Source organism: Procambarus clarkii, chromosome 34 (genome assembly GCF_040958095.1).
Source record: "Procambarus clarkii isolate CNS0578487 chromosome 34, FALCON_Pclarkii_2.0, whole genome shotgun sequence".
Taxonomy (NCBI): domain Eukaryota; kingdom Metazoa; phylum Arthropoda; class Malacostraca; order Decapoda; family Cambaridae; genus Procambarus; species Procambarus clarkii.
The window spans coordinates 26,542,093-26,567,459 of NC_091183.1; the positions used below are offsets into that span (position 1 = coordinate 26,542,093).

The window sequence follows — 25,367 nt, forward strand, 5'->3', positions numbered from 1 at the left end:
TGCCACTCATAGAATGCATGGCAGCATACCTGCCACACATATAGAATTACAGCAGTAAAATATCTGCCACATATAGAATTACAGCAGTAAAATATCTGCCACATATATAATCATTTATAGTAGTAGAATAATTTTCATACACATATAATCACTTATATATACTCTATATAACTCAAAAATTATAAAAAGCCAAAACCATGGCACTATCCTGAATCTGCACATCAATAGTATTATAGCATTTTATGCCAATCCATGTAGAATAGAATGCTTAGACTGGAATTGTACGGACTAGTGTACAACTCTAGCCTAACTCATTATTACTAGCTAACCTAGATAGGTAGGATTATTAGTAGACTAGCATTGTACAAGGCCGTACAACCTAGTCAACATTTATTATTGTGCAAACCCAAGTCAGGGTAGGACTTATCATTATTTTACACAATTGTGTTTTTATATCATATTATATATATTTACTGTGTACATCTTGAGTGTTATTGAAGTGGTACTACCCATTCAAAGCTGATTATGTGGAGCTAAGTAGAGGAATTCCTGTAGTGTCACTGAAATACCACTCAAATATTAGCTGTTTACTATTAGGTAGGTAAGCTAACCTCTACGTGAGGTAGGATTCACATAGCCTGACTGAAGAATCAGTTATTAGGCTACCCACATCTGTACTGGTTCCACGTATAAATGAATCAATACCCCAGTTATTTTCATTACCAAACCATGGCATCAACTAAGCCAAAGTCCACAGGCAGTGCACCAGAAGAAATGTCCAGCAACTACTTATTATATTTTAGATCATACACGAGTCACAAAGGCCATGTGACTAGACAGTTGAATAAGTGTGATCAGCAGGTACAATCAGGTGCCACAGTCAAAGTATTAGAAAATCTCATAGAGACGGCCAAGCAAAAGTTGCAAAGAACATATGAGGCTGCAGATGACTATCTCAGAGTCCTCATGCAACAGAATGCTGAGCCGGATCAACTAGATACCTTCCATGCCGAGATGGAGAAGTTTGAGGAGAGTATCCAAGATCATCTAAATAGATTAACACAATCTCTAGAAAAATTGCAGAGCAACTCAGTTTCTCAAAATACTCTAACCACAAGTGAAACTAATAAACAGGAGACACTCCAGGAAGTTCGTCTTCCTACAATTGATCTTCCTCACTTCCATGGTAGAGATGATGAGAATTTTGAATGCTATTGGAAAACATTTGACTCCTTAGTAAACTCCAAGAAATCTATTAGCAAACCTAATAAATTCCTCTATTTGCAAAGTACCGTAGAGGGTGAAGCAAAAGCAGTTGTCGAACACCTAATTCCTAGTGATAAGGACTACGATACTGCTATTCAGTTACTAGAAGTTAATTACAGCAATAAAGAAATTGCTATTGCTAATCTTTATTATAAGTTAAGAGCGATACCTACACCAGATACCACCCCTGAAGCTCAACAAGAATTTAGGCTCCAGGTAGAGTCTCTAATTAAAGCTCTAGGTGTCAAAGCAAATGTACCTAAAGCAGAGTTGGTATTGAAATTAGAAATACAGAGTAAGTTTCCTAAGGAGATCCTAGCATCCATCTGTTCCCATTATAGAACAGATATCCTATCCTTAGATTAAATTTTCGAGGGATTAAGGATAACAGTTAATCGACTGAGAGCTCATTAGAAAATAATATCTGACACTGACAAATCATCCACTGATAAAACAGTCAAATCCAAAGGTACCTCCAAACAGACTAATAAATAAAAAACCGCTACTTCCACTCCAAGATGGAAGAATACTACAGTAGGTACCTACACTATCAGCCCTTCTGAACCTGTAGCCCATAAGTCACCCAAGTTAGTGACTCCTACATCTACTAAAGGAAGGAGATGCTGTCTCTTTTGCCAAGAGAGTCATACTATTTATCAGCGTCAAAACTTTCCTGATCGCGTTTCTAGGATAAAGCGTCTCACGGAATTGCAAAAGTGCACCAGGTGCTTGTTGCAACACGATCCTAACACATATGTAACAGGTGCCACCAGGATCAACATCATTCAGCATTGTGTGGAGTTGATAGGCCAAAATCACCAGAACTCCAGGTGGAACAGGATACTTCCACCATTGTGCAGTGTTCTAAGGTGAGACAGGAGGTTAAGGTGCTTAACATCGAGTCTCGTAATAATACCGTATTACCTACTGCACAACTACAAATAAATAGTAAGCATTCTAGAATCACTACAAGAGGTCTATTCGACCAAGGATCCCAGAGAACGTTCATCACTCAACAAGCAGCTAACAAGCTGAAACTTAAACCCTTGTGTAATGTGACATTGAACATATCAGGATTCCTAGCAGATACTGGACCTCAAGAATTTGAAGTAGTACAACCACTAATACGCCTAGGCGGTAGTGTCCGACCTATTAAGGCCATAGTAGTTAATCTAATCCCTCTTGACATGAATGTCAAAGGTCTAAGAGACACAGCCAAATTTTTACAGAAAAATTGAATCAAGTTGGCTGACTCCAAGATAACGTCTGACCACCTCACCAATGTAGATCTATTAGTAGGGGCAAACCATTATTATTACTGGAACTACAAGCAAACATGGAATGAACTTGTTGAATTCAGTCGGGGGCTACTTACTTACTGGTAGTCTTGAACCTAAGGAAGCCTATGCCAGCTGACAACCAACATTAATTCCAGATTGAGTCTGGTACAATTAGTACTAGCCGAGTTAGTTTCTATGGACCTCAGTGGATAAATTAGTGACTAGTAGCCTAAACCGGTTCACGTCATAGTGACACATGTCATTGACCCCATTGTAGATCCATAACTATTCTCGACAGTAATAATTGACCACATTCAGTCTTCATAGCATTTCATAGTCTTCATAGCATTTCATAACATATTATCGCCTTTATCATATCTTAGGTAAGTCTTCTAGAGAAGACAGCATTTATAGTATCTTAGGTAAGTCTTCCAGAGAACGCTACATTTATATCAAGTCGTCTGGACTAGGATTTAGTAATCCATTTAATATGATACACCTGCAGAGTTGTATCAGTTTTTTTTTTTAGCTCCTGCTTTCTTGTCTCTGCCCACAAGCCTCTTAGAAACAGTTTGGAGAAGTATCTTAGCACAAGCAAAATTGAACTTTGCAACAGCCTGTAAGTGAACATTCACCAGAAGACTATTAGTAGTGAAACAAATTGTTTCTCATAATAGAATAAATTCAACTTATCTTTTTTTCAGATTGAACCTGGCGCAATTAGTACTAGCCGAGTTAGTTTCTATGGATCTCAATGGATAAATCAATGACTAGTAGCCTAAACTGGTTCACGTCACAGCAACACATGTCATTGACCCCACTGTAGACTCAGAACTATTCTCGACAGTAATAACTGACCACATTCAGTCTTCATATAAGTTATCATGTACTTAATTATAACTCCAGAGAGTTATAGTACTGTAACTTAATGTATATAAACCGAATAGGTTTATTACTCATTTAGAATCTTTAGGTTGCTATGTGTTTAGTTATACTTCCAGAGAAGTTATAGCACAGTAGTCTACTGTATATAATTCGCATTTACCCTCTCCTTAGGTCGATTAGGGACATTAGTTAGAGCTGAGTGCAAGTTAAATCTGTAGTCACTATAGCATACCAATGACTACATTTATAGAGACTGATGCTCATATACTCAGTTCTCTATTTTATCTAGAATTTAGCTAGGTTAGGAATTTGTGATTCACCTCACTAGGAGGTGATTTGTGAGTCTGCGGTGATCAGTTAGTGTCTAGTAACTCATCTAGCTACATGTCACTGCGACCCTAGACACTGATTTCACTGTAGATTCAGCGTCTCCTTGATCTCAAAGAGATATATAGAATAATTAATCATTACATCAGTGTAATTAATCATTAGTACCCGTGATAACAGATCATACCTGTCACACAGATACGGGACATTTGTTATGTACATTCTAACCTACTAACATATAAGAATGTAATTTCAGGGAAAGGGAATAAGTACGTTAGTACTTAACATTGAACTACGACCCGTAATTTCCCACCCCGGAATTATGTTGGAAATTTCCAACAGTTATTCTCATCCCTAAAACAACAGGATGTATTTCCTGTATTAGGCTTCATACACATCTAATATTCATTTACTAATCCTTAATACAACAGGATGTATTTTCTGTATTAAGCGTAATAATTAACTAACACTACTAATACGTAGTTTAGTATTGTAGAATTTACTGTATTAGGTTGTGGAACATCATGTAATTTCTCCTAGAATTGTGTAGTGTTGTGCAGCCACGCACGGGGGATAAAATTTCCACATGCCTGTAGATCTACCACAAGTACAACCAGTTACTTTCCTTTATTAGGAATAATTATTTAGTAATAGGTTTACTTTTAGTATACAACAGTTTACTGGAATTCTTGTACCCAGCTTAATCGCTGTTCCAGTAAATCATATCATAATCTAACATCATTTCCACCACCAAGCAAGTATTGTTTTATTTGTGCAGTCTATATTAACTGACTTGCACTGTGAGAATTAAACATCACCACATAAAATGTAAAGAGTGTTCATAAACACCTCCTTCCCTATTTAGCTTTAGTAAATAAATATAATTTATGCTCGAATCCTCATGGTGAGCTATTGCGCATGCGCGACTTTCGGGAAGGAGGAGAGAGGACTCTCGCCATATTCAATCAACAAGCGTGACGGTGCTCCGAAGCGGTCCAATAAATCTTACCATCCTGATGGCATCCTTACATCCATAGATGCTGGATTGAGGACGCAGCTTACCAGAATCACGGACAAAAGTTCGGCAGGCATTTTTACCTTTTAGTATCATTGATGAGCTGACAATAATAACTAATATAGGTAGCCATGTCGTGAGGCTGCGGGCGTACCAAATATTCCCACATGAGTGCAACTCCTTTACCTCCAAATATTTAGATATTACCTTATATGTGTGTGAATACTATTTTGGGGTGGAAATTACGGAATTATCATTATTGCAGCATGGTGCAACACCCTTGAGGAAGCGTGTGACCGCCATACCCTAAAGTGCTCCAAGTATCACTATCTCAAACTGTTTCCAGACTGGCGTACAGTGGACTGCATCTACGTCCCTCTGTCACAGCGGAGATTTAATCAGTTTTCATTGTAGATAGTACTTTATTATTCAGAGTCCATATATATATATATATATATATATACATACATATATATATATATATATATATATATATATATATATATATATATATATATATATATATATATATATATATATATATATATATATATATATATATATATCTGATACTGCCCTCTATGCATATTAATCTTTACATTGCAGTAGTATTTCTTGCATTACATATTTTACTCATTACCTATGTGTGTGCATATTATACTTATTATTATTATTGCATAATATATGTTACACATAGATTAATCTTATAGAATACCTCCCCCCCCCCCCAAATGTGTCATGGGAGGCTGGCTCTAGAATTACATAATTTAGTCATTGCTTAATAGAATTTATTCACATATATCATAGACCACTGATTTTCTCATTTCATTACTCATTCTGGTCCTTCGAGCTATCTTAGAATTAATCATTATTTTGCATCTTAAAATTATACATTTTATTAGTATTATGCTGGAGCCAGAATTCCCCACATTAGTGACATTTTAAGATTTTTATCACTAATTTGAATTTGTGATTTTATTCTAATTCTTTTTTTTAACTTTTTTCTTTTCATGGTTTGATGTTGATCTATTAGAAAACGTTGGAGCATTTACCATGATGATTATTCACAACAAAAATTGAGTGTTTGAGGAAGTTTCGGTGCACCGTCACCTGGCACCTTAACTGTGATTTATATATAGTTTCCGTTTTTATATTTTCGTTTCTTCCAGAGCGCATGAGTTGCATTAAACATATTATCTGTGGCATTTTGAATGATATGAACATCAGACTGGAGGTTTTCTGTGTCCTCTATATTGTCTACTCTTATCAAAATCCCAGTGCAATATGCAAAGGATGACACAGCACAATAGATTGTCTCCTTTTATATGTCTGATAAGAGGAAGAAAAAATACAGGAGCAAGCAAGGTACCTTGTGGGGACTGAGCTTTTCCAGCTGGATGATACGGATTTTACTTTGTTAACTATTGCACTCTGATTTCTCTTTGTTTGAAAGTTAAGGATCCGTCTTCCTTCTTTGCTAGTAATTACTTTTGAATGCTTTTATGTGAAATAACACCATGGTCACATTTGTTGAAAGCTTTTACAAAATCTGTGTATAATAAGTCAGCATTGTGCTTTCCTCTTGTTGCATTTATTTCCATGTCAAAGGGATCTAGCAATTGTGAGAGGTGAGAGCACCCTGTTTTGAAACCAAGTGGTCCAGGGTTATGTAGATATTGCGAGTCTATGTGATTAGTGATCTTACTTCTTAGCACTCTTTGAAAGATTTATATGACATATGATGTTAGGGTCATTGGTCTATAATTATTCGTATCTGATTTACTACTTCCTTTTTTATGTGGCGCGATCTCCATTGTTTTGAGTACGTCAGGGATAACACCGGTATTTAGGCTTCCTCTCCAACAGATACTTAGGGCCTGTGATGTGGTGTTGACACGTCTTGATGAATGTAGAAGTCCAGGAGTCTGGGCCTGGTGCAGAGTGCATGGGCATGTTGTCGCTGGCTATTTCAATGTTTAGGGGGGAAAGGGTGTCATCTAATATATGGTTCGATGATGATGTCATATGCATAAAGAATTCGTTTGGATCATCGATCTTCAATGTGTTCAGAGATTCATTGAATAGCGAGTCGTTATGTAGCCTATGAATCTCATTCATTTCTTTGTTATTTGTAAATGTTCCATCACACTTGTGCAAGGTCCTAATGCTATATATAAATTTTATTCTAAATTTTGAACTTGAGAAGAAGAATTTTTGTATTCCTCTCTATTGCACTTATAGCCATTTGTACTCTTTGCCTCTCCTGAATTATATGATTCTTGCACCTTAAGCTCGAGCATTTCCTTATCTCTACCTAGTCGTTGTTTGGATAGAGTGGCACATTTGAGATGTTCTGTGATTTATTTTCTTCGCATATAGAGGGAATGCCGTTCTCGTTCCAATTTGCATCTTTTTCTCTTTTTTTTCCTTAATGGTATGTGATTTCCACATATATCTTGTATTATTGTGCATACGTTCTCGACACACTAGTTTAAGGTTGCATTATCTAGCTGTTCTTCCCAGCATATTTCTGCGTTGTCCTGGTTTATTAGTTCCCAATTAATCAGTTTGTTATTGAAATTGAATATACTGAATTCTCCTCATCTTGAAATTGAGACTGGCTGCACAGGTCTATTGCCCATGCTTCTCTGGACTTCCATTAGGTTGTGATAGGAGTAACATGTATTGGTAATCGTTATGACCCTAATGAGTTCATCAATGTTTATGAAAATAAGATCTATGATGTTCTCCTTTCTAGTTGGTTCTACTGTTTGCTGTTTAAAGGAAAACTCTCATACATCTGCATGAGTTCATTTGTGTGTGACTGTTCATTTAGACTTCTTCCTAAGATTCTTTCTGGAATGATTTTATTTGCCATATTTTTTCCATTTTAGATGCCATAAGTTGAAATCATCAACTATGATGATAGTGGTAGCGATGGTTGTTGTGCAAATAGTGTATTGGAAGTGGCATTGGTGGTGGTGGTAGTCATTTAGCAAGTATTTCTTTGATTCAGCTATAAACTTCAATTAAAACTTCCCTTAATGTTCATAATTTTCTTTAAAATTAAATAATGCATCATCTACCTTCTGTAAGTACAAATAACTGACAACACTTTATCAGCTGAATCAAGGGGAAGTCAAGGGTTAAATGAGGATTCAAGTCTGTTGTTCTTCCATTGGCTTCCTTTGAAGTTTTTGTAACCTATATGACATCATCTACATATTTTGTTTTCACAAGAGAACTGGAAGAGTCTGTTATGGCCGTGAAGATGTTACAAAAATGAAAATTGTGTGTAATGAAATTTTGGCCCTGTACTTACTTCATGGAGGGATGCCGAGTTCCCCAGTTGGTTAATTTAAAAATAAAACAAATGCGATAATATAAAACAATGAATTAAAGGAAGCTACAAGTGTCAGTTTATAACTACTTACCTGCTGCTGTAAGAACCGTGTGAAGAAAAATGCGACAGCCACCGTATACGACACGAGGAATATTCTCATCAAGCCTCTTGGGTAACCTGTAATAATAATTTGTAATTATACAACAGAAGCAGATTACAATGCATTTATCAAACCATCTAAGTAAAGAAGAGACTAGACATATAAATACGTAATAGTGGTTGATGCCATTATGTGTTAATCAATCCTTTGGACATAATTGGGGACATCCCCTTCATGGTTACTTCCTCATCGAGTGTAATTTATGAAACCGTTCAACCATGGAGACGATGTTTGTCGGAGTACAGATACACTTTACCCCACTTGTTGCTTCTGATCGGCTTTGCCAGGCCCGCCACATCACTGCATTATTTGTGGAGATGGTCACCCTGCTTGTTAAAAATCTTATATTTATTCAAAGTTGAAACAAGCGATTTTTTGTTTAAACCTTAAGGTTAGTAAATATTAAACAAGACTGAACTGAAACCTAGGCATCTTGGGCTTCCATCTACCCTTATTATCCTCAAGGAACTCGTCCAGCACCTTAACACCCACCACTTTCAGATCCAAGACATTAAGTCCACTCGCTCATGAAAACGGCTTTACTTGATCAAAGATCTTGTCATAATCTCTGGGTGAACAACCAAGGCCGACAATTGCCAAGAGGTCTGGGGGGACCTGATAGTACTCATACCACTCCTTCCCAGGCATCCAACCCGACCACCCGGGGTACTGACACCTCTGTTACTCACCATACTGTGAGGGAGGATGTTCACTCGGCTGCCACCCGCTCTCCACATTACTCTGACACTCAGCATAAAGGCCGAGAACATGAGGACAGAGACACAGATACATCAATGTTTGCTGACGATGCCAGAATTATGAGAAGGACTAAAACAGAGGACAGCTTGAGGTTTCAAGAAGACCTGGACAAACTGAAGGAATGGTCAACTAAATGGTTTTTAGAGTTTAACCCAAGCAAATGTAATGTAATGAAGATAGGTGTAGGAAGCAGGAGACCTGATACAAGGTATCATTTGGAAGATGAAATTCTTCAAGAGTCAGAGAGAGATAAAGACCTGGGGGTTGATATCAAACCAGACCTGTCCCCTGAAGCCCATATCAAGAGGATAACATCAGCGGCATATGCCAGGCTGGCCAACATGAGAACGGCCTTTAGAAACTTGTGTAAGGAATCATTCAGAACTTTGTATACCACATATGTCAGACCAATCCTGGAGTATGCGGCTCCTGCATGGAGTCCATATCTAGTCAAGCATGAGACTAAAAAAGAAAATATTTAAAGGTTTGCCACCAGACTAGTACCAGAACTGAGGGGTATGAGCTACGAGGAAGAACTACGGGAATTAAACCTCACGTCGCTGGAAGACAGAAGAGTTGGGGGAATATGATCACCACATACAAGATTCTCAAAGGAATTGATAGGGTAGATAAAGACAGGCTATTTAACACAAGGGCTACAGGCACTAGAGAACACAAGTGGAAATTGAGTACCCAAGTGAGCCACAGAGATATTAGAAAAAACTTTTTAAGTGTCGGAGTAGTTAACAAATTGAATGCATTATGATGTGATGTGGTGGATACTGACTCCATACACAGCTTCAAGTGTATATATGATAGAGTCCAGTAGGCTCAGGAACCTGTACATCAGTTGATTGATAGTTGAGAGGCGAGACCAAAGAGTCAAAGCTCAAACCACACAAGCACAACTAGGTGAGTACAACTGCATAACAGGTCTCCTACACTGTGCTCTCACAACATATTAAAAATTTAGAAACTTTGATTTCTCCTCATTTAACTATAAAAAGATGAAATCACTTGTATAGCAAACTATAGTGACTTCCTTGGCCCATCAAACTGAAACACGTTATTAGAGACCCATTACTTGGTTCATTACCTTCAGAGAACTGAAGAGCCTCCATGACTGACTTCCACAGACACACTAACGACCTGTCCATCACACTTACTCCAACACCAAACTTCCTCCCTTTTAAGGTGAGTCATGTCTCTGGTCACTGTTAAGGCGAGTCATGTCTCTGGTCACTGTTAAGGTGAGTCATGTCTCTGGTCACTGTTAAGGCGAGTCATGTCTCTGGTCACTGTTAAGGCGAGTCATGTCTCTGGTCACTGTTAAGGTGAGTCATGTCTCTGGTCACTGTTAAGGTGAGTCATGTCTCTGGTCACTGTTAAGGTGAGTCATGTCTCTGGTCACTGTTAAGGTGAGTCATGTCTCTGGTCACTGTTAAGGTGAGTCATGTCTCTGGTCACTGTTAAGGTGAGTCATGTCTCTGGTCAATGTTAAGGTGAGTCATGTCTCTGATCACTGTTAAGATGAGTCATGTCTCTGGTCACTGTTAAGGTGAGTCATGTCTCTGGTCACTGTTAAGGTGAGTCATGTCTCTGGTCACTGTTAAGATGAGTCATGTCTCTGGTCACTGTTAAGATGAGTCATGTCTCTGGTCACTGTTAAGGTGAGTCATCTCTGGTCACTGTTAAGGTGAGTCATGTCTCTGGTCACTGTTAAGATGAGTCATGTCTCTGGTCACTGTTAAGATGAGTCATGTCTCTGGTCACTGTTAAGATGAGTCATGTCTCTGGTCACTGTTAAGGTGAGTCATGTCTCTGGTCACTGTTAAGGTGAGTCATGTCTCTGGTCACTGTTAAGATGAGTCATGTCTCTGGTCACTGTTAAGGTGAGTCATGTCTCTGGTCACTGTTAAGGTGAGTCATGTCTCTGGTCACTGTTAAGGTGAGTCATGTCTCTGGTCATTGTTAAGATGAGTCATGTCTCTGGTCACTGTTAAGATGAGTCATGTCTCTGGTCACTGCTAAGGTGAGTCATGTCTCTGGTCACTGTTAAGGTGAGTCATGTCTCTGATCACTGTTAAGGTGAGTCATGTCTCTGATCACTGTTAAGGTGAGTCATGTCTCTGGTCACTGTTAAGGTGAGTCATGTCTCTGGTCACTGTTAAGATGAGTCATGTCTCAGGTCACTGTTAAGGTGAGTCATGTCTCTGGTCACTGTTAAGGTGAGTCATGTCTCTGGTCACTGTTAAGGTGAGTCATGTCTCTGGTCACTGTTAAGGTGAGTCATGTCTCTGGTCATTGTTAAGATGAGTCATGTCTCTGGTCACTGTTAAGATGAGTCATGTCTCTGGTCACTGCTAAGGTGAGTCATGTATCTGGTCACTGTTAAGGTGAGTCATGTCTCTGATCACTGTTAAGGTGAGTCATGTCTCTGATCACTGTTAAGGTGAGTCATGTCTCTGGTCACTGTTAAGGTGAGTCATGTCTCTGGTCACCGTTAAGATGAGTCATGTCTCAGGTCACTGTTAAGGTGAGTCATGTCTCTGGTCACTGTTAAGGTGAGTCATGTCTCTGGTCACTGTTAAGGTGAGTCATGTCTCTGGTCACTGTGAAGATGAGTCATGTCTCTGGTCACTGTTAAGGTGAGTCATGTCTCTGGTCACTGTTAAGATGAGTCATGTCTCTGGTCACTGTTAAGATGAGTCATGTCTCTGGTCACTGTTAAGATGAGTCATGTCTCTGGTCACTGTTAAGGTGAGTCATGTCTCTGGTCACTGTTAAGGTGAGTCATGTCTCTGGTCACTGTTAAGGTGAGTCATGTCTCTGGTCACTGTTAAGGTGAGTCATGTCTCTGGTCACTGTTAAGGTGAGTCATGTCTCTGGTCACTGTTAAGGCGAGCCAATGCTCCGCCGACCGCTCTTGATGCTGGACATAATGCTCCGCCGACCGCTACTGATGCTGGACATAATGCTCCGCCGACCGCTCTTGATGCTGGACATAATGCTCCGCCGACCGCTACTGATGCTGGACATAATGCTCCGCCGACCGCTACTGATGCTGGACATAATGCTCCGCCGGCCGCTACTGATGCTGGACATAATGCTCCGCCGACCGCTCTTGATGCTGGACATAATGCTCCGCCGACCGCTACTGATGCTGGATATAATGCTCCGCCGACCGCTACTGATGCTGGACATAATGCTCCGCCGGCCGCTACTGATGCTGGACATAATGCTCTGTTGACCGCTACTGGTGCTGGACATAATGCTCCGCCGACCGCTCATGATGCTGGACATAATGCTCCACTGACCGCTCTTGATGCTGGACATAATGTTCCGCCGACCGCTACTGATGCTGGACATAATGCTCCGCCGACCGCTACTGATGCTGGACATAATGCTCCGCGGACCGCTACTGATGCTGGACATAATGCTCCACTGACCGCTACTGATGCTGGACATAATGCTCCGCGGACCGCTCTTGATGCTGGACATAATGCTCCGCCGACCGCTCTTGATGCTGGACATAATGCTCCGCCGACCGCTCATGATGCTGGACATAATGCTCCACTGACCGCTCTTGATGCTGGACATAATGCTCCGCCGACCGCTACTGATGCTGGACATAATGCTCCGCGGACCGCTCTTGATGCTGGACATAATGCTCCGCCGACCGCTCTTGATGCTGGACATAATGCTCCGCCGACCGCTCATGAAGCTGGACATAATGCTCCACTGACCGCTCTTGATGCTGGACATAATGCTCCGCCGACCGCTACTGATGCTGGACAAAATGCTCCGCGGACCGCTACTGATGCTGGACATAATGCTCCGCGGACCGCTACTGATGCTGGACATAATGCTCCGACGGCCGCTACTGATGCTGGACATAATGCTCCGACGGCCGCTACTGATGCTGGACATAATGCTCCGCGGACCTCTCGTGAATATCCTCCGAGCACCATCAATACCCCGGGAGCTTTTCCTCACATTCAACTGTCCTCATTAGAGAACACCATGATATTAATTGGATAACTCTAAATTTACTCTAGAGTTAGGTAAGAATTGGTTTGTGAACTGGATTATTGACTTATGAAACAAAATGTTTCAAAGGAAGAATAAACATTCATATATAAATGACTTTAGTTAGTTATAAAGAAGAGCCGCCTCTCAGACCAACAGACCTTCTGAAAATCTCTTTATTTTTATTTCTATGTTTTACTGTAATGGGTTCCCAGGAGCCTGCCTCCTCCTCCTCATTGCTGACAATGGCCAGCATGATGTTGCCTGGTCCTTGCTGACAATGGCCAGGTTGGGCTGAAGAACAGTAACGGGATGTTATTGTTTGGATGGCACAGAGAAGCCAAGTTGGAACAGGTAATAAACTGGTGACATCCCACTAGAGCTGGTAACACACCAAGAACACTGGTGACAGCCCACTAGAGCTGGTGACGCACCAAGAACACTGGTAACAGTCCACTAGAGCTGGTGACACACCAAGAACACTGGTGACAGGCCACTAGAGCTGGTGACACACCAAGAACACTGGTGACAGCCCACTAGAGCTGGTGACACACCAAGAACACTGGTGACAGCCCACTAGACCTGGTGACACACCAAGAACACTGGTGACATCCCACTAGAGCTGGTGACACACCAAGAACACTGGTGACAGCCCACTAGAGCTGGTGACACACCAAGAACACTGGTGACAGCCCAAGAACACTGGTGACAGCCCACTAGAGCTGGTGACACACCAAGAACACTGGTGACAGCCCACTAGAGCTGGTGACGCACCAAGAACACTGGTGACAGCCCACTAGAGCTGGTGACACACCATGAACACTGGTGACAGCCCACTAGAGCTGGTGACACACCAAGAACCCTGGTGACAGTCCACTAGAGCTGGTGACACACCAAGGACACTGGTGACAGACCATTAGAGCTGGTGACACACCAAGAACACTGGTGACAGCCCCCTAGAGCTGGTGACACACCAAGAACACTGGTGGTGACAGACCACTAGAGCTGGTGACACACCAAGAACACTGGTGACAGTCCACTAGAGCTGGTGACACACCAAGAACACTGGTGACAGACCACTAGAGCTGGTGACACACCAAGAACACTGGTAACAGTCCACTAGAGCTGGTGACACACCAAGAACACTGGTGACAGCCCACTAGAGCTGATGACACACCAAGAACACTGGTGACAGCCCACTAGAGCTGGTGACACACCAAGAACACTGGTGAAAGCCCACTGGAGCTGGTGACGCACCAAGAACACTGGTGACAGCCCACTAGAGCTGGTGACGCACCAAGAACACTGGTGACAGACCACTAGAGCTGGTGACGCACCAAGAACACTGATGACAGTCCACTAGAGCTAGTGACGTACCAAGAACACTGGTGACAGTTCAGTAGAGCTGATGACAGTCCACTAGAGCTGGTGACACACCAAGAACACTGGTGACAGTCCACTAGAGCAGGTGACACACCAAGAACACTGGTGACAGCCCACTAGAGCTGGTGACACACAAAGAACACTGGTAACAATCCACTAGAGCTGGTGACACACCAAGAACACTGGTGACAGCCCACTAGAGCTGGTGACACACCAAGAACACTGGTGACAGTCCAGTAGAGCTGATGACAGTCCACTAGAGCTGGTGACACACCAAGAACACTGGTGACAGTCCACTAGAGCTGGTGACACACCATGAACACTGGTGACAGCCCACAAGAGCTAGTGACACACCAAGAACACTGGTGACAGCCCACTAGAGCTGGTGACACACCAAGAACTTTGGTGACACACCAAGAACACTGGTGACAGCTCACTAGAGCTGATGACAGCCCACTAGAGCTGGTGACAGCCCACTAGAGCTGGTGACACACCAAGAACACTGGTGACAGCCCACTAGAGCTGGTGACAGCCCACTAGATCTGGTGACAGCCCACTAGAGCTGGTGACACACCAAGAACACTGGTGACAGCCCACTAGAGCTGGTGACAGTGCACTAGAGCTGGTGACAGCCCACTAGAGCTGGTGACACACCAAGAATACTGGTGACAGCCCACTAGAGCTGGTGACACTCGAAGAACACTGGTGACAGTCCACTAGAGCTGGAGACACACCAAGAACACTGGTGACAGCCCAATAGAGCTGGTGACACACCAAGAACACTGGTGACAGCCCACTAGAGCTGGTGACACACCAAGAACACTGGTGACAGGCCACTAGAGCTGGTGGCACACCAAGAACACTGGTGACAGCCCACTAGAGCTGGTGACACACCAAGAACACTGGTGACAGCCCACTAGAGCTGGTGACGCACCAAGAACACTGGTGATAGTCCACTAGAGCTGGTGGCACACCAAGAACACTGGTGACAGCCCACTAGAGCTGGTGACGCACCAAGAACACTGGTGACAGCCCACTAGAGCTGGTGACGCACCAAGAACACTGGTGACAGCCCACTAGAGCTGGTGACGCACCAAGAACACTGGTGACAGTCCACTAGAGCTGGTGGCACACCAAGAACACTGGTGATAGCCCACTAGAGCTGGTGACGCACCAAGAACACTGGTGACAGTCCACTAGAGCTGGTGACACACCAAGAACACTGGTGACAGCCCACTAGAGCTGGTGACACACCAAGAACACTGGTGACAGCCCACTAGAGCTGGTGACACACCAAGAACACTGGTGACAGCCCACTAGAGCTGGTGACACACCAAGAACACTGGTGACAGCCCACTAGAGCTGGTGACGCACCAAGAACACTGGTGACAGCCCACTAGAGCTGGTGACACACCAAGAACACTGGTGACAGCCCACTAGAGCTGGTGACGCACCAAGAACACTGGTGACAGTCCACTAGAGCTGGTGACGCACCAAGAACACTGGTGACAGTCCACTAGAGCTGGTGACACACCAAGAACACTGGTGACAGCCCACTAGAGCAGGTGACACACCAAGAACACTGGTGACAACCCACAAGAGCTGGTGACGCACCAAGAACTCAGGTGACAGCCCACTAGAGCTGGTGACACACCAAGAACACTGGTGACAGCCCACTAGAGCTGGTGACGCACCAAGAACACTGGTGACAGCCCACTAGAGCTGGTGACACACCAAGAACACTGGTGACAGCCCACTAGAGCTGGTGACAGCCCACTAGATCTGGTGACAGCCCACTAGAGCTGGTGACACACCAAGAACACTGGTGACAGCCCACTAGAGCTGGTGACAGTGCACTAGAGCTGGTGACAGCCCACTAGAGCTGGTGACACACCAAGAATACTGGTGACAGCCCACTAGAGCTGGTGACACTCGAAGAACACTGGTGACAGTCCACTAGAGCTGGAGACACACCAAGAACACTGGTGACAGCCCAATAGAGCTGGTGACACACCAAGAACACTGGTGACAGCCCACTAGAGCTGGTGACACACCAAGAACACTGGTGACAGGCCACTAGAGCAGGTGGCACACCAAGAACACTGGTGACAGCCCACTAGAGCTGGTGACACACCAAGAACACTGGTGACAGCCCACTAGAGCTGGTGACGCACCAAGAACACTGGTGACAGTCCACTAGAGCTGGTGGCACACCAAGAACACTGGTGACAGCCCACTAGAGCTGGTGACGCACCAAGAACACTGGTGACAGCCCACTAGAGCTGGTGACGCACCAAGAACACTGGTGACAGCCCACTAGAGCTGGTGACGCACCAAGAACACTGGTGACAGTCCACTAGAGCTGGTGGCACACCAAGAACACTGGTGATAGCCCACTAGAGCTGGTGACGCACCAAGAACACTGGTGACAGTCCACTAGAGCTGGTGACACACCAAGAACACTGGTGACAGCCCACTAGAGCTGGTGACACACCAAGAACACTGGTGACAGCCCACTAGAGCTGGTGACACACCAAGAACACTGGTGACAGCCCACTAGAGCTGGTGACACACCAAGAACACTGGTGACAGCCCACTAGAGCTGGTGACGCACCAAGAACACTGGTGACAGCCCACTAGAGCTGGTGACGCACCAAGAAACACGGTTTACAGCCGATTAGAACTGGTGACTCACCGAAAACACTCGTGTGGGAATTTCCTTGCAGAAATTTGTTAGATTGTTTGTTGATATATTTATCTTTTAATTAAATTTAATAATGAAAGATTAATAAATGGACTGTATTTTCAAGTAATTTCAAGCGGAATGTAGATATAACATAAGTTCCTGCCAAGTTTTACCAAATCCACAACTTTGCGGGGTTTTACTTGTATGATCTCTTCACCCAGAGGTGGGTAACAAGGCTACAAATGTTAGTTGTCTATAAATTTGTGAGTGAATAGTTAAATGCTTAGCTCAAAAGTCGTAATGGCCTGATAAGAAGCACTGAATTCCATCAATCGCGTATAAGGAACCTGGCTGGTGGACACTGTAACGACAACTTAAGAAAACCTCATGATACTACACCTCAACCAGTGTCTTCCTCTGGTATTGTACCTGTCAAAGAAGGGATAAGTAGTACGCTGTGATTTACACACTTAGTATAATAAAAGTAAAGGGGTAAGAATTCATAATTCAGCTAACCCATTTTGGTTAGAGGGCCTGCATCATAACCGGGCAATGTTAAACAAGATTATGTAAATAGCCACCACTCAACTATACAACAATTGCTTGGATACAATACTTACCTTAATGTAGAGCTGAACAGTTGGGCGGAATCTTGATGTTCCTGTGATGCGAGGCTCAGGAAAGATGTACATATACGATTATATCAAACACAAGTATATTTGCGCTTCTTTGGGTTACTCCGTGCACAAGTATGGCGTCACTTGTTGGCGAGAGCAAGTACATCCGCACGTCTCTATTGCCATGTGCCTTCTGCGAGGCGTCGGTCCAGGCAACACGATCCCTCCTACCTCGGGCTCAGCGACCCCGCGGCCCGGTCGTCGACCAGGCCTCCTCATTGCTGGACAGGTCAACCAGGCTGTTGGACGCGGCTGCTCGCAGCCTGACGTATGAATCACAGCCTGGTTGATCGGGTATCCTTTGGAGGTGTTTGTCAAGTTCTCTCTTGAACACTGTGAGGGGTCGGCCAGTTATGTCCTTTATGTGTAGTGGAAGCGTGTTGAACAGTCTCGGGCCTCTGATGTTGATAAAGTTCTCTCTCAGAGTACCTATTGCACCTTTGCTCTTCAACGGGGGTATTCTGCACATCCTGCCATGTCTTCTGGTCTCATGTGATGTTATTGCTGTGTGCAGGTTTGGGACCAGCGCCTCTACTATTTTTCATGTGTAAATTTTTATGTATCTCTCCCGCCTGCGCTCAAGAGAATAAACATTTAGGCTCTTTAGTCGGTCCTAGTAGTTTAGATGTTTTACTGAGTGGATTCTAGCAGTAAAGGAACTGAGAAATTGCTGACCTGCACGCTCTCCAGGTCAGTAATTTCTCCAGCTTTGAAAGGGGCTGTCATTGTGCAACAGTATTCCACTCTATAGAGCACTAGCGTCTTGAAAAGTATCATCATCGGTATAGCATCTCTAGTTTTAAAGGCTCTTGTTATCCAACCTGTCAATTTTCATGCAGTTGTGACGGCTACTTTATTGTGTTCTTTAAATGTAAGGTCTTCCGACATGAGTACACCCAAATACTTTAGATTGCCTTTCCGTTTTATATTATGATTTGACTGAGTTTTGTACGTGGTTTTCGTTTTTATATGTTCATTTTTTCCGTAGCGAATGAGCTGAAAATTTTCTTCGTTAAACACAAGTCTAGGATGGAGTCTCCCGACTCCATCCTGGAGTCATTGCTATACCTATGAGATCCCTGAGGCACATTGGCAGGGCAATGGTTAAAATTAACAATATTAGAAGATAAAATAATAATCTGGAAATCTGGACACGTCCAGATTTCTTTATGAGTCCATGTTAACTTAGGGAGGAAAATGCTTATTTTCTCATGGTCTAATTAAATCCAGTCTTAATAAATACTTTTCTTGTGTTTAAAGTCTCAGACAGGAAGTAATACGAATTTACAAAGAGAGATATTAGGGTCCTCGGCTGCTTGGCTGACGCAATACTTTCCCATGGTTGTGTGGGAGTCACTCGGAACACTCTCCCTGATCAAATTAGTAATGTTAGTATTATTAGTAAATACCTCGCATAACCACTTTAACTAGGCATGTCAGGGGTTAGTAATTTGATGTCAGAATTTCAGACATAATTCCGGGGGAGAGAGAAACACGGGTCGGAGTCCACTGTTTAGGACTGATGTACACAGATACTCCCACTCGAAATTATAAATTTAATATTAGTTTAGTAACACATCTGTACGACTATTCGTACAGTACAGATGTCCCATATTAGAGATGCAGTTTTTGGAAACATCTGAGCGAATCACTGTCCTGCTAACTCCAGTTTTACTGAATTCATTCAGAGTTATAGTACTGTTTAAGTTTAATTTGGCACTGTTGTGCTGTAGTCCTTTCTGGACGGACGTTCCCTTCTGAAGCTGCAGGTGTGTTTGGTCTTTGATTTACTTCGTTTACTGCCAACTCCAGGGAAACTAGTTTTTCTAAAGTCTTAAGAGTAGTGGTACCTCGGCACTGGACGTCTACTATTCTCAAGATAACCTGGTTGTCTGGATGAACAGAAACGATTCAATCTATGGCCACTCTGAGCGTGGTCCGTCACTGTCTACTAGAACATTATCACCTAGGTTTAAATTAATTTTGTTATAGGGTTTTCTTGCTCCGTAATGATACTCTCTCAGAGCAGTTAGATATTCTCGAGTCCAAATGTCATTCCACCGACCTATCACTCGTGACAGGTGTTTGTAGCACTGAATTAAGTCACTCACTCAGACATATGACAGATCTTCTGATTGCTCATCAGTGAGAGACGCTAGAGGGCTAAAAAATCCCCCAAACATCAGATGAGATGATCTTAGTGGTTCTTGTTGTAAGATATCATCAGAGAGGTAGGTCAGAGGTCTTTTATTGACTCAAGCTTCTATTTCCTTGACAAGGGATGGAGTTCCTGTAAGTTCATTTTTTTACGGTGTAGGGCTTTCCTTACTAAACAGTGTTACACTGTGCCTACCATTCGTTCGTATAAGCCTCCGTGTCACGGTGCTCTGGGGTATAAACTTCCAGTGACACTGCCTTTGATTCAAAACAGTTTGTACCTTTGGGTGGTTCCAGATTTTACGCAGACCTACTTTCCCTGCCACCAAGTTGGACTCATTGTCCGAGATCATCAACTTGGGGCAGGATCGACAGGCAGCAAACCTGCGGAAACCCTGTATGAATGACTCAGCACTCATGTTTAAAGTCACTTCTAGATGCACACGTCTAGTTCTGGCACAAGGGAATAGGCAGATGAAGACTTTCATTGGAACTTTATCCTTGCAGCCTGTGGGGGTTAATGCACCTGTGTAGTCTACCCCAGTGGTCCCGCCTCTCAACTGTCAATCAACTAGTGTACAGATTCCTGAGCCTACTGGGCTCTATCATATCTACATTTGAAACTGTGTATGGAGTCAGCCTCTACCACATCACTGCCTAATGCATTGCATCCGTTAACTACTCTGACACTGAAAAAGTTCCTTCTAACGTCCCTGTGGCTCATGTGGGTACTCAGTTTCCACCTGAGTCCCACAGTTCCCGTACCACCAGTGTTGAATAGTTTATCCTTGTTTATCCGGTCGATTCCCCTGAGGATTTTGTAGGTTGTGATCAAACCTCTCCTTACTCTCCTGTCTTCCAGTGTGGTGAGGTGCATTTCCCGCAGCCTTTCCTCGTAACTCATACCTCTTAGTTCTGGGACTAGTCTAGTGGCATACCTTTGGACTTTTTCCAGCCTCGTCTTGTGCTTGACAAGGTACGGGCTTCATGCTGGGGCCGCATACTCCATGATTGGTCTTACATATGTGGTGTACAAGATTCTGAATGATTCCTTATACAGGTTCCTAAACGCTGTTCTGATGTTAGCCAGCCTCGCATATACCGCAGACGTTATGCATTTTATGTGGGCTTTAGGAGACAGGTTTGGTGTGATATCAACTCCTAGATATTTCTCTCTGTTCGTTTCATTAAGTACTTCATCTCCTATTCTGTCCTGTGTCTGGCCTCCTGTTTCCACTGCCTAGTTTCATAACTTTGCATTTAATCGGGTTGAACTTCAACAGCCATTTGTTGGACCATTCACTCAGTCTGTCTAGGTCATCTTGTAGCCTCCTACTATCATCCTCTGCTTCAATCTTCCTCGTAATTTTTGCATCATCAGCAAACATTGAGAGAAACGATTCTATACCCTCTGGGAGATCATTTACAAATATCAAAAACAGTATAGGTCAAAGGACTGACCCCTGCGGGACTCCGCTCGGCCGGTCGGTCAAGCGCACAGCACGCTGGACTTGTGATCCTGTGGTCCTGGGTTCGATCCCAGGCGCCGGCGAGAAACAATGGGCAGAGTTTCTTTCACCCTATGCCCCTGTTACCTAGCAGTAAAATAGGTACCTGGGTGTTGGTCAGCTGTCACGGGCTGCTTCATGGGGGGTGGAGACCTGGTCGAGGACCGGGCCGCGGGGACACTAAAAAAGCCCCGAATCATTTCAAGATAACCTCAAGATTTCAAGATAACTCCACTTGTAACGTCTCGCCAATCTGAGACCTTATCCCTCACACTGACTCGTTGTCTCCTGTTGCTTAGGTACTACTTTATCCAATGGAGTACCTTCCCTTTCACTTCAGCCTGCATCTCCAGTTTTTCACTAACCTCTTGTGTTGTACTGTTATCTTGAGATGATTTCGGGGCTTTAGTGTCCCCGCGGCCCGGTCCTCGACCAGGCCTCCACCCCCAGGAAGCAGCCCGTCACAGCTGACTAACAACCAGGTACCTATTTTACTGCTAGGTAACAGGGGCATAGGGTGAGAGAAACTCTGCCCATTGCTTCTCTCCAGCGCCCGGGATCGAACCCGGGACCACAGGATCACAAGTCCAGCGTGCTGTCCGCTCGGCTCCCCTGTGTATCAAAGGCCTTCTGACAATCCAAAAATATGCAGTCTGCCCACCCGTCTCTTTCTTGCCTTATTTTTGTTGCCTAGTCATAGAATTCAAGTAACCCTGTGAGGCAGGACCTGCCATTTCTGAACCCATGTTTATGCTGTGTTACAAAGTTCTTTCGCTTCAGATGTTCCACTAGCTTTCTTCGCACAATCTTCTCCATCAGTTTGCATGGTATGCAGGTTAGGGACATTGGACTGTAGTTCAGTGCCTCCTGTCTATCCCCTTTCTTGTATATCGGGACTACGTTAGCTGCTTTCCAAATTTCTGGCAGTTGTCCTGTTACCAGTGATTTGTTATACACTATGGAGAGTGACAGGCACATTTCTTCTGCTCCTTCCTTTAGTATCCAAGAGGAGATTCCATCTGGGCCTATAGCCTTTGTCACATCCAACTCTAGTAAACACTTCCTTACTTCCCCGCTGGTAATCTCAAACTCTTCCAGTGGTTCCTGGTAACTATTCCTTCTCTTATCTCTGGAATTTCTCTTTGCTCTAAGGTGAAGACCTCCCGGAATTTCTTTTTCAGTTCCTCACACACTTCCTTATCGTTTGTACTGAATCCTTCTGCCCCTATCCTTAATTTCATAACCTGTTCCTTTACTGTTGTTTTTCTCCTGTTGTGACTGTTTAGCAATTTAGGCTGAGTCTTTGCCTTGCTTGCGATGTCAATTTCGTATTGTCTTTCTGCCTCTCTTCACATCCTGACATATTCATTCCTGGCACTATGGTATCTTTCTCTGCTCTCAAGTGTCCTGTTATTCCTATAGTTTCTTCATGCCCTTTTACTTTGCTGCTTAGCTAACCTACACCTCTGATAAAGCCATGGGATTCTCATCTTCATTTCACTGTTTTCCTTTTGGACTGGGACAAACTTGTTTGCGGCGTCCTTGCACTTCTGCGTGATGTAGTTTATCTTATCTTGGGCCGCCTTTCCCCTGAGCTCTGTTTCCCATGCTATATCTGTTACGAATTTTCCTACCTCCTCATAGTTTCCCTTTCGGTATGCTAACCTTTTGGTTTCGATATCTCTCCTCGAGTTCAATAACCCTTCTTCAATCAGGTACTCAAACTGTGGTCGCTCATTCCTACTGGGTCCTCAAAACGGATTTCTCTTATGTCAGAGTCGTTCAGATTGAAAACTAGGTCGAGTCTCGCTAGTTCGTCATTTCCTCTCATCCGTGAGGTTTTCTCTGACATGCTGGATTAAAACGTTTCTAGTCACCACCTCCAATAGTTTGGCTCTCCACGTATCCTCGCCTCCATGCGGTTCCTTGTTCTCCCAGTCAATCCTTCCGTGATTGAAGTCCCCCATGATGAGTAGGTGGGATCTATTTCTACAGGCAGCAGAGGCTGCCCTCTCAATTATAGTGTTAACTGCCATGTTGTTGTTTTCATACTCTTGACTGGGTCTTCTGTCAATGCGTGGAGGGTTGTATATTACTGCTACTACTATTCTTGGTCCTCCCAATGTCATGGTGCCTGCTATGTAGTCTCTGAACCCCCTTACAGCCCGGGATAGCCATCTCTCTAAAACTCCATTCCTTTCTCATGAGTAGGGCCACTCCGCCTCCTCCCCTACCTTCCCTCTTTTTCCTTATTACTCTGTACTTCCGGGGAAACAGCTTTCATTATGATTCCAGAGAGTTTGGTTTCAGTGAGTGTTCTGAATGAATGAGTCCTTGATTCTGAATGATTCCTTGAGTGTGTTTATGTGTGTGTGTGTGTGTGTGTGTGTGTGTGTGTGTGTGTGTGTGTGTGTGTGTGTGTGTGTGTGTGTGTGTGTGTGTGTGTGTGTGTGTGTGTGTGTGTGTGTGTATGTGTGTGTGTGTGTGTGTGGGTGTGTGTGTGTGGGTGTGTGTGTACTCATCTAGTTGTACTCACCGAGTTGTGTTTGCGGGGGTTGAGCTCTGGCTCTTTGGTCCCGCCTCTCAACCGTCAATCAACAGGTGTACAGATTCCTGAGCCTATTGGGCTCTATCATATCTACACTTGAAACTGTGTATGGAGTCAGCCTCCACCACATCACTTCCTAATGCATTCCATTTGTCAACCACTCTGACACTAAAAAAGTTCTTTCTAATATCTCTGTGGCTGATCTGGGCGCTCAGTTTCCACATGTGTTCCCTTGTGCGTGTGCCCCTTATGTTAAATAGCCTGTCTTTATCTACCTTATCAATTCCCTTGAGAATCTTGAACGTGGTGATCATGTCCCTCCTAACTCGTCTGTCTTCCAGCGAAGTGAGGTTTAATTCCCGTAGTCTCTCCTCGTAGCTCATACTCTCAGCTCGGGTACTAGTCTGGTGGCAAATCTGAACCTTTTCCAGTTTAGTCTTATCCTTGACTAGATATGGACTCCATGCTGGGGCTGCATACTCCACGATTGGCCTGACATATGTGGTATACAAAGTTCTGAATGATTCTTTACACAAATTTCTGAATGCCGTTCGTAAGTTGGCCAGCCTGGCATATGCCGCTGATGTTATCCTCTTGATATGTGCTGCAGGAGACAGGTCTGGAGTGATATCAACTCCTAAGTCTTTTTCTTTCTCCGATTCCTGAAGAATTTCCTCTCCCAGATGATACCTTGTATTTGGCCTCCTGGTCTTTACACCTATCTTTATTATATTACATTTGGTTGGGTTAAACTCTAACAACCACTTGTTCGACCACTCCTTCAATTTGTCTAGATCTTCTTGAAGCCTCAAACAGTCCTCTTCTGTCTTAATCCTTCTCATAATTTTGGCATTGTCCGCAAACAATGAGAGAAATGAATCTATACCCTCCGGGAGATCATTTACATATTTCAGAATCAAGATAGGACCGAGTACAGAGCCCTGTGGGACTCCACTGGTGACTTCACGCCAATCGGAGGTCTCACCCCTCACCGTAACTCTCTACTTCCTATTGCTTAGGTACTCACTTATCCACTGGAGCACCTTACGAGCTACACCTGCCTGTCTCTCCAGCTTATGTACCAGCCTCTTATGCGGTACTGTGTCAAAGGCTTTCCGACAATCCAAGAAAATGCAGTCCGCCCAGCCCTCTCTTTCTTGCTTAATCTGTCACCTGGTCATAGAATTCTATTAAGCCCGTCAGGCAAGATTTACCCTCCCTGAACCCATGTTGTCGATTTGTCACAAAGTCCCTTCTCTCCAGATGTGCTACCAGGTTTTTTCTCACGATCTTCTCCATCACCTTGCATGGTATACAAGTCAAGGATACTGGTCTGTAGTTCAG

The 25,367-nt window shown here is 43.6% G+C and overlaps 1 protein-coding gene across 1 annotated transcript; it reads left to right on the forward strand.

Moving 5' to 3' along the window:
• Positions 1 to 729: 729 nt before the first annotated feature.
• Positions 730 to 1,632, forward strand: LOC138371035 (uncharacterized). The gene has a single exon (XM_069335677.1). It carries the CDS (start codon positions 730 to 732, stop codon positions 1,630 to 1,632), a length of 903 nt encoding a protein of 300 aa, XP_069191778.1.
• The last annotated feature ends 23,735 nt before the right edge of the window (positions 1,633 to 25,367 follow it).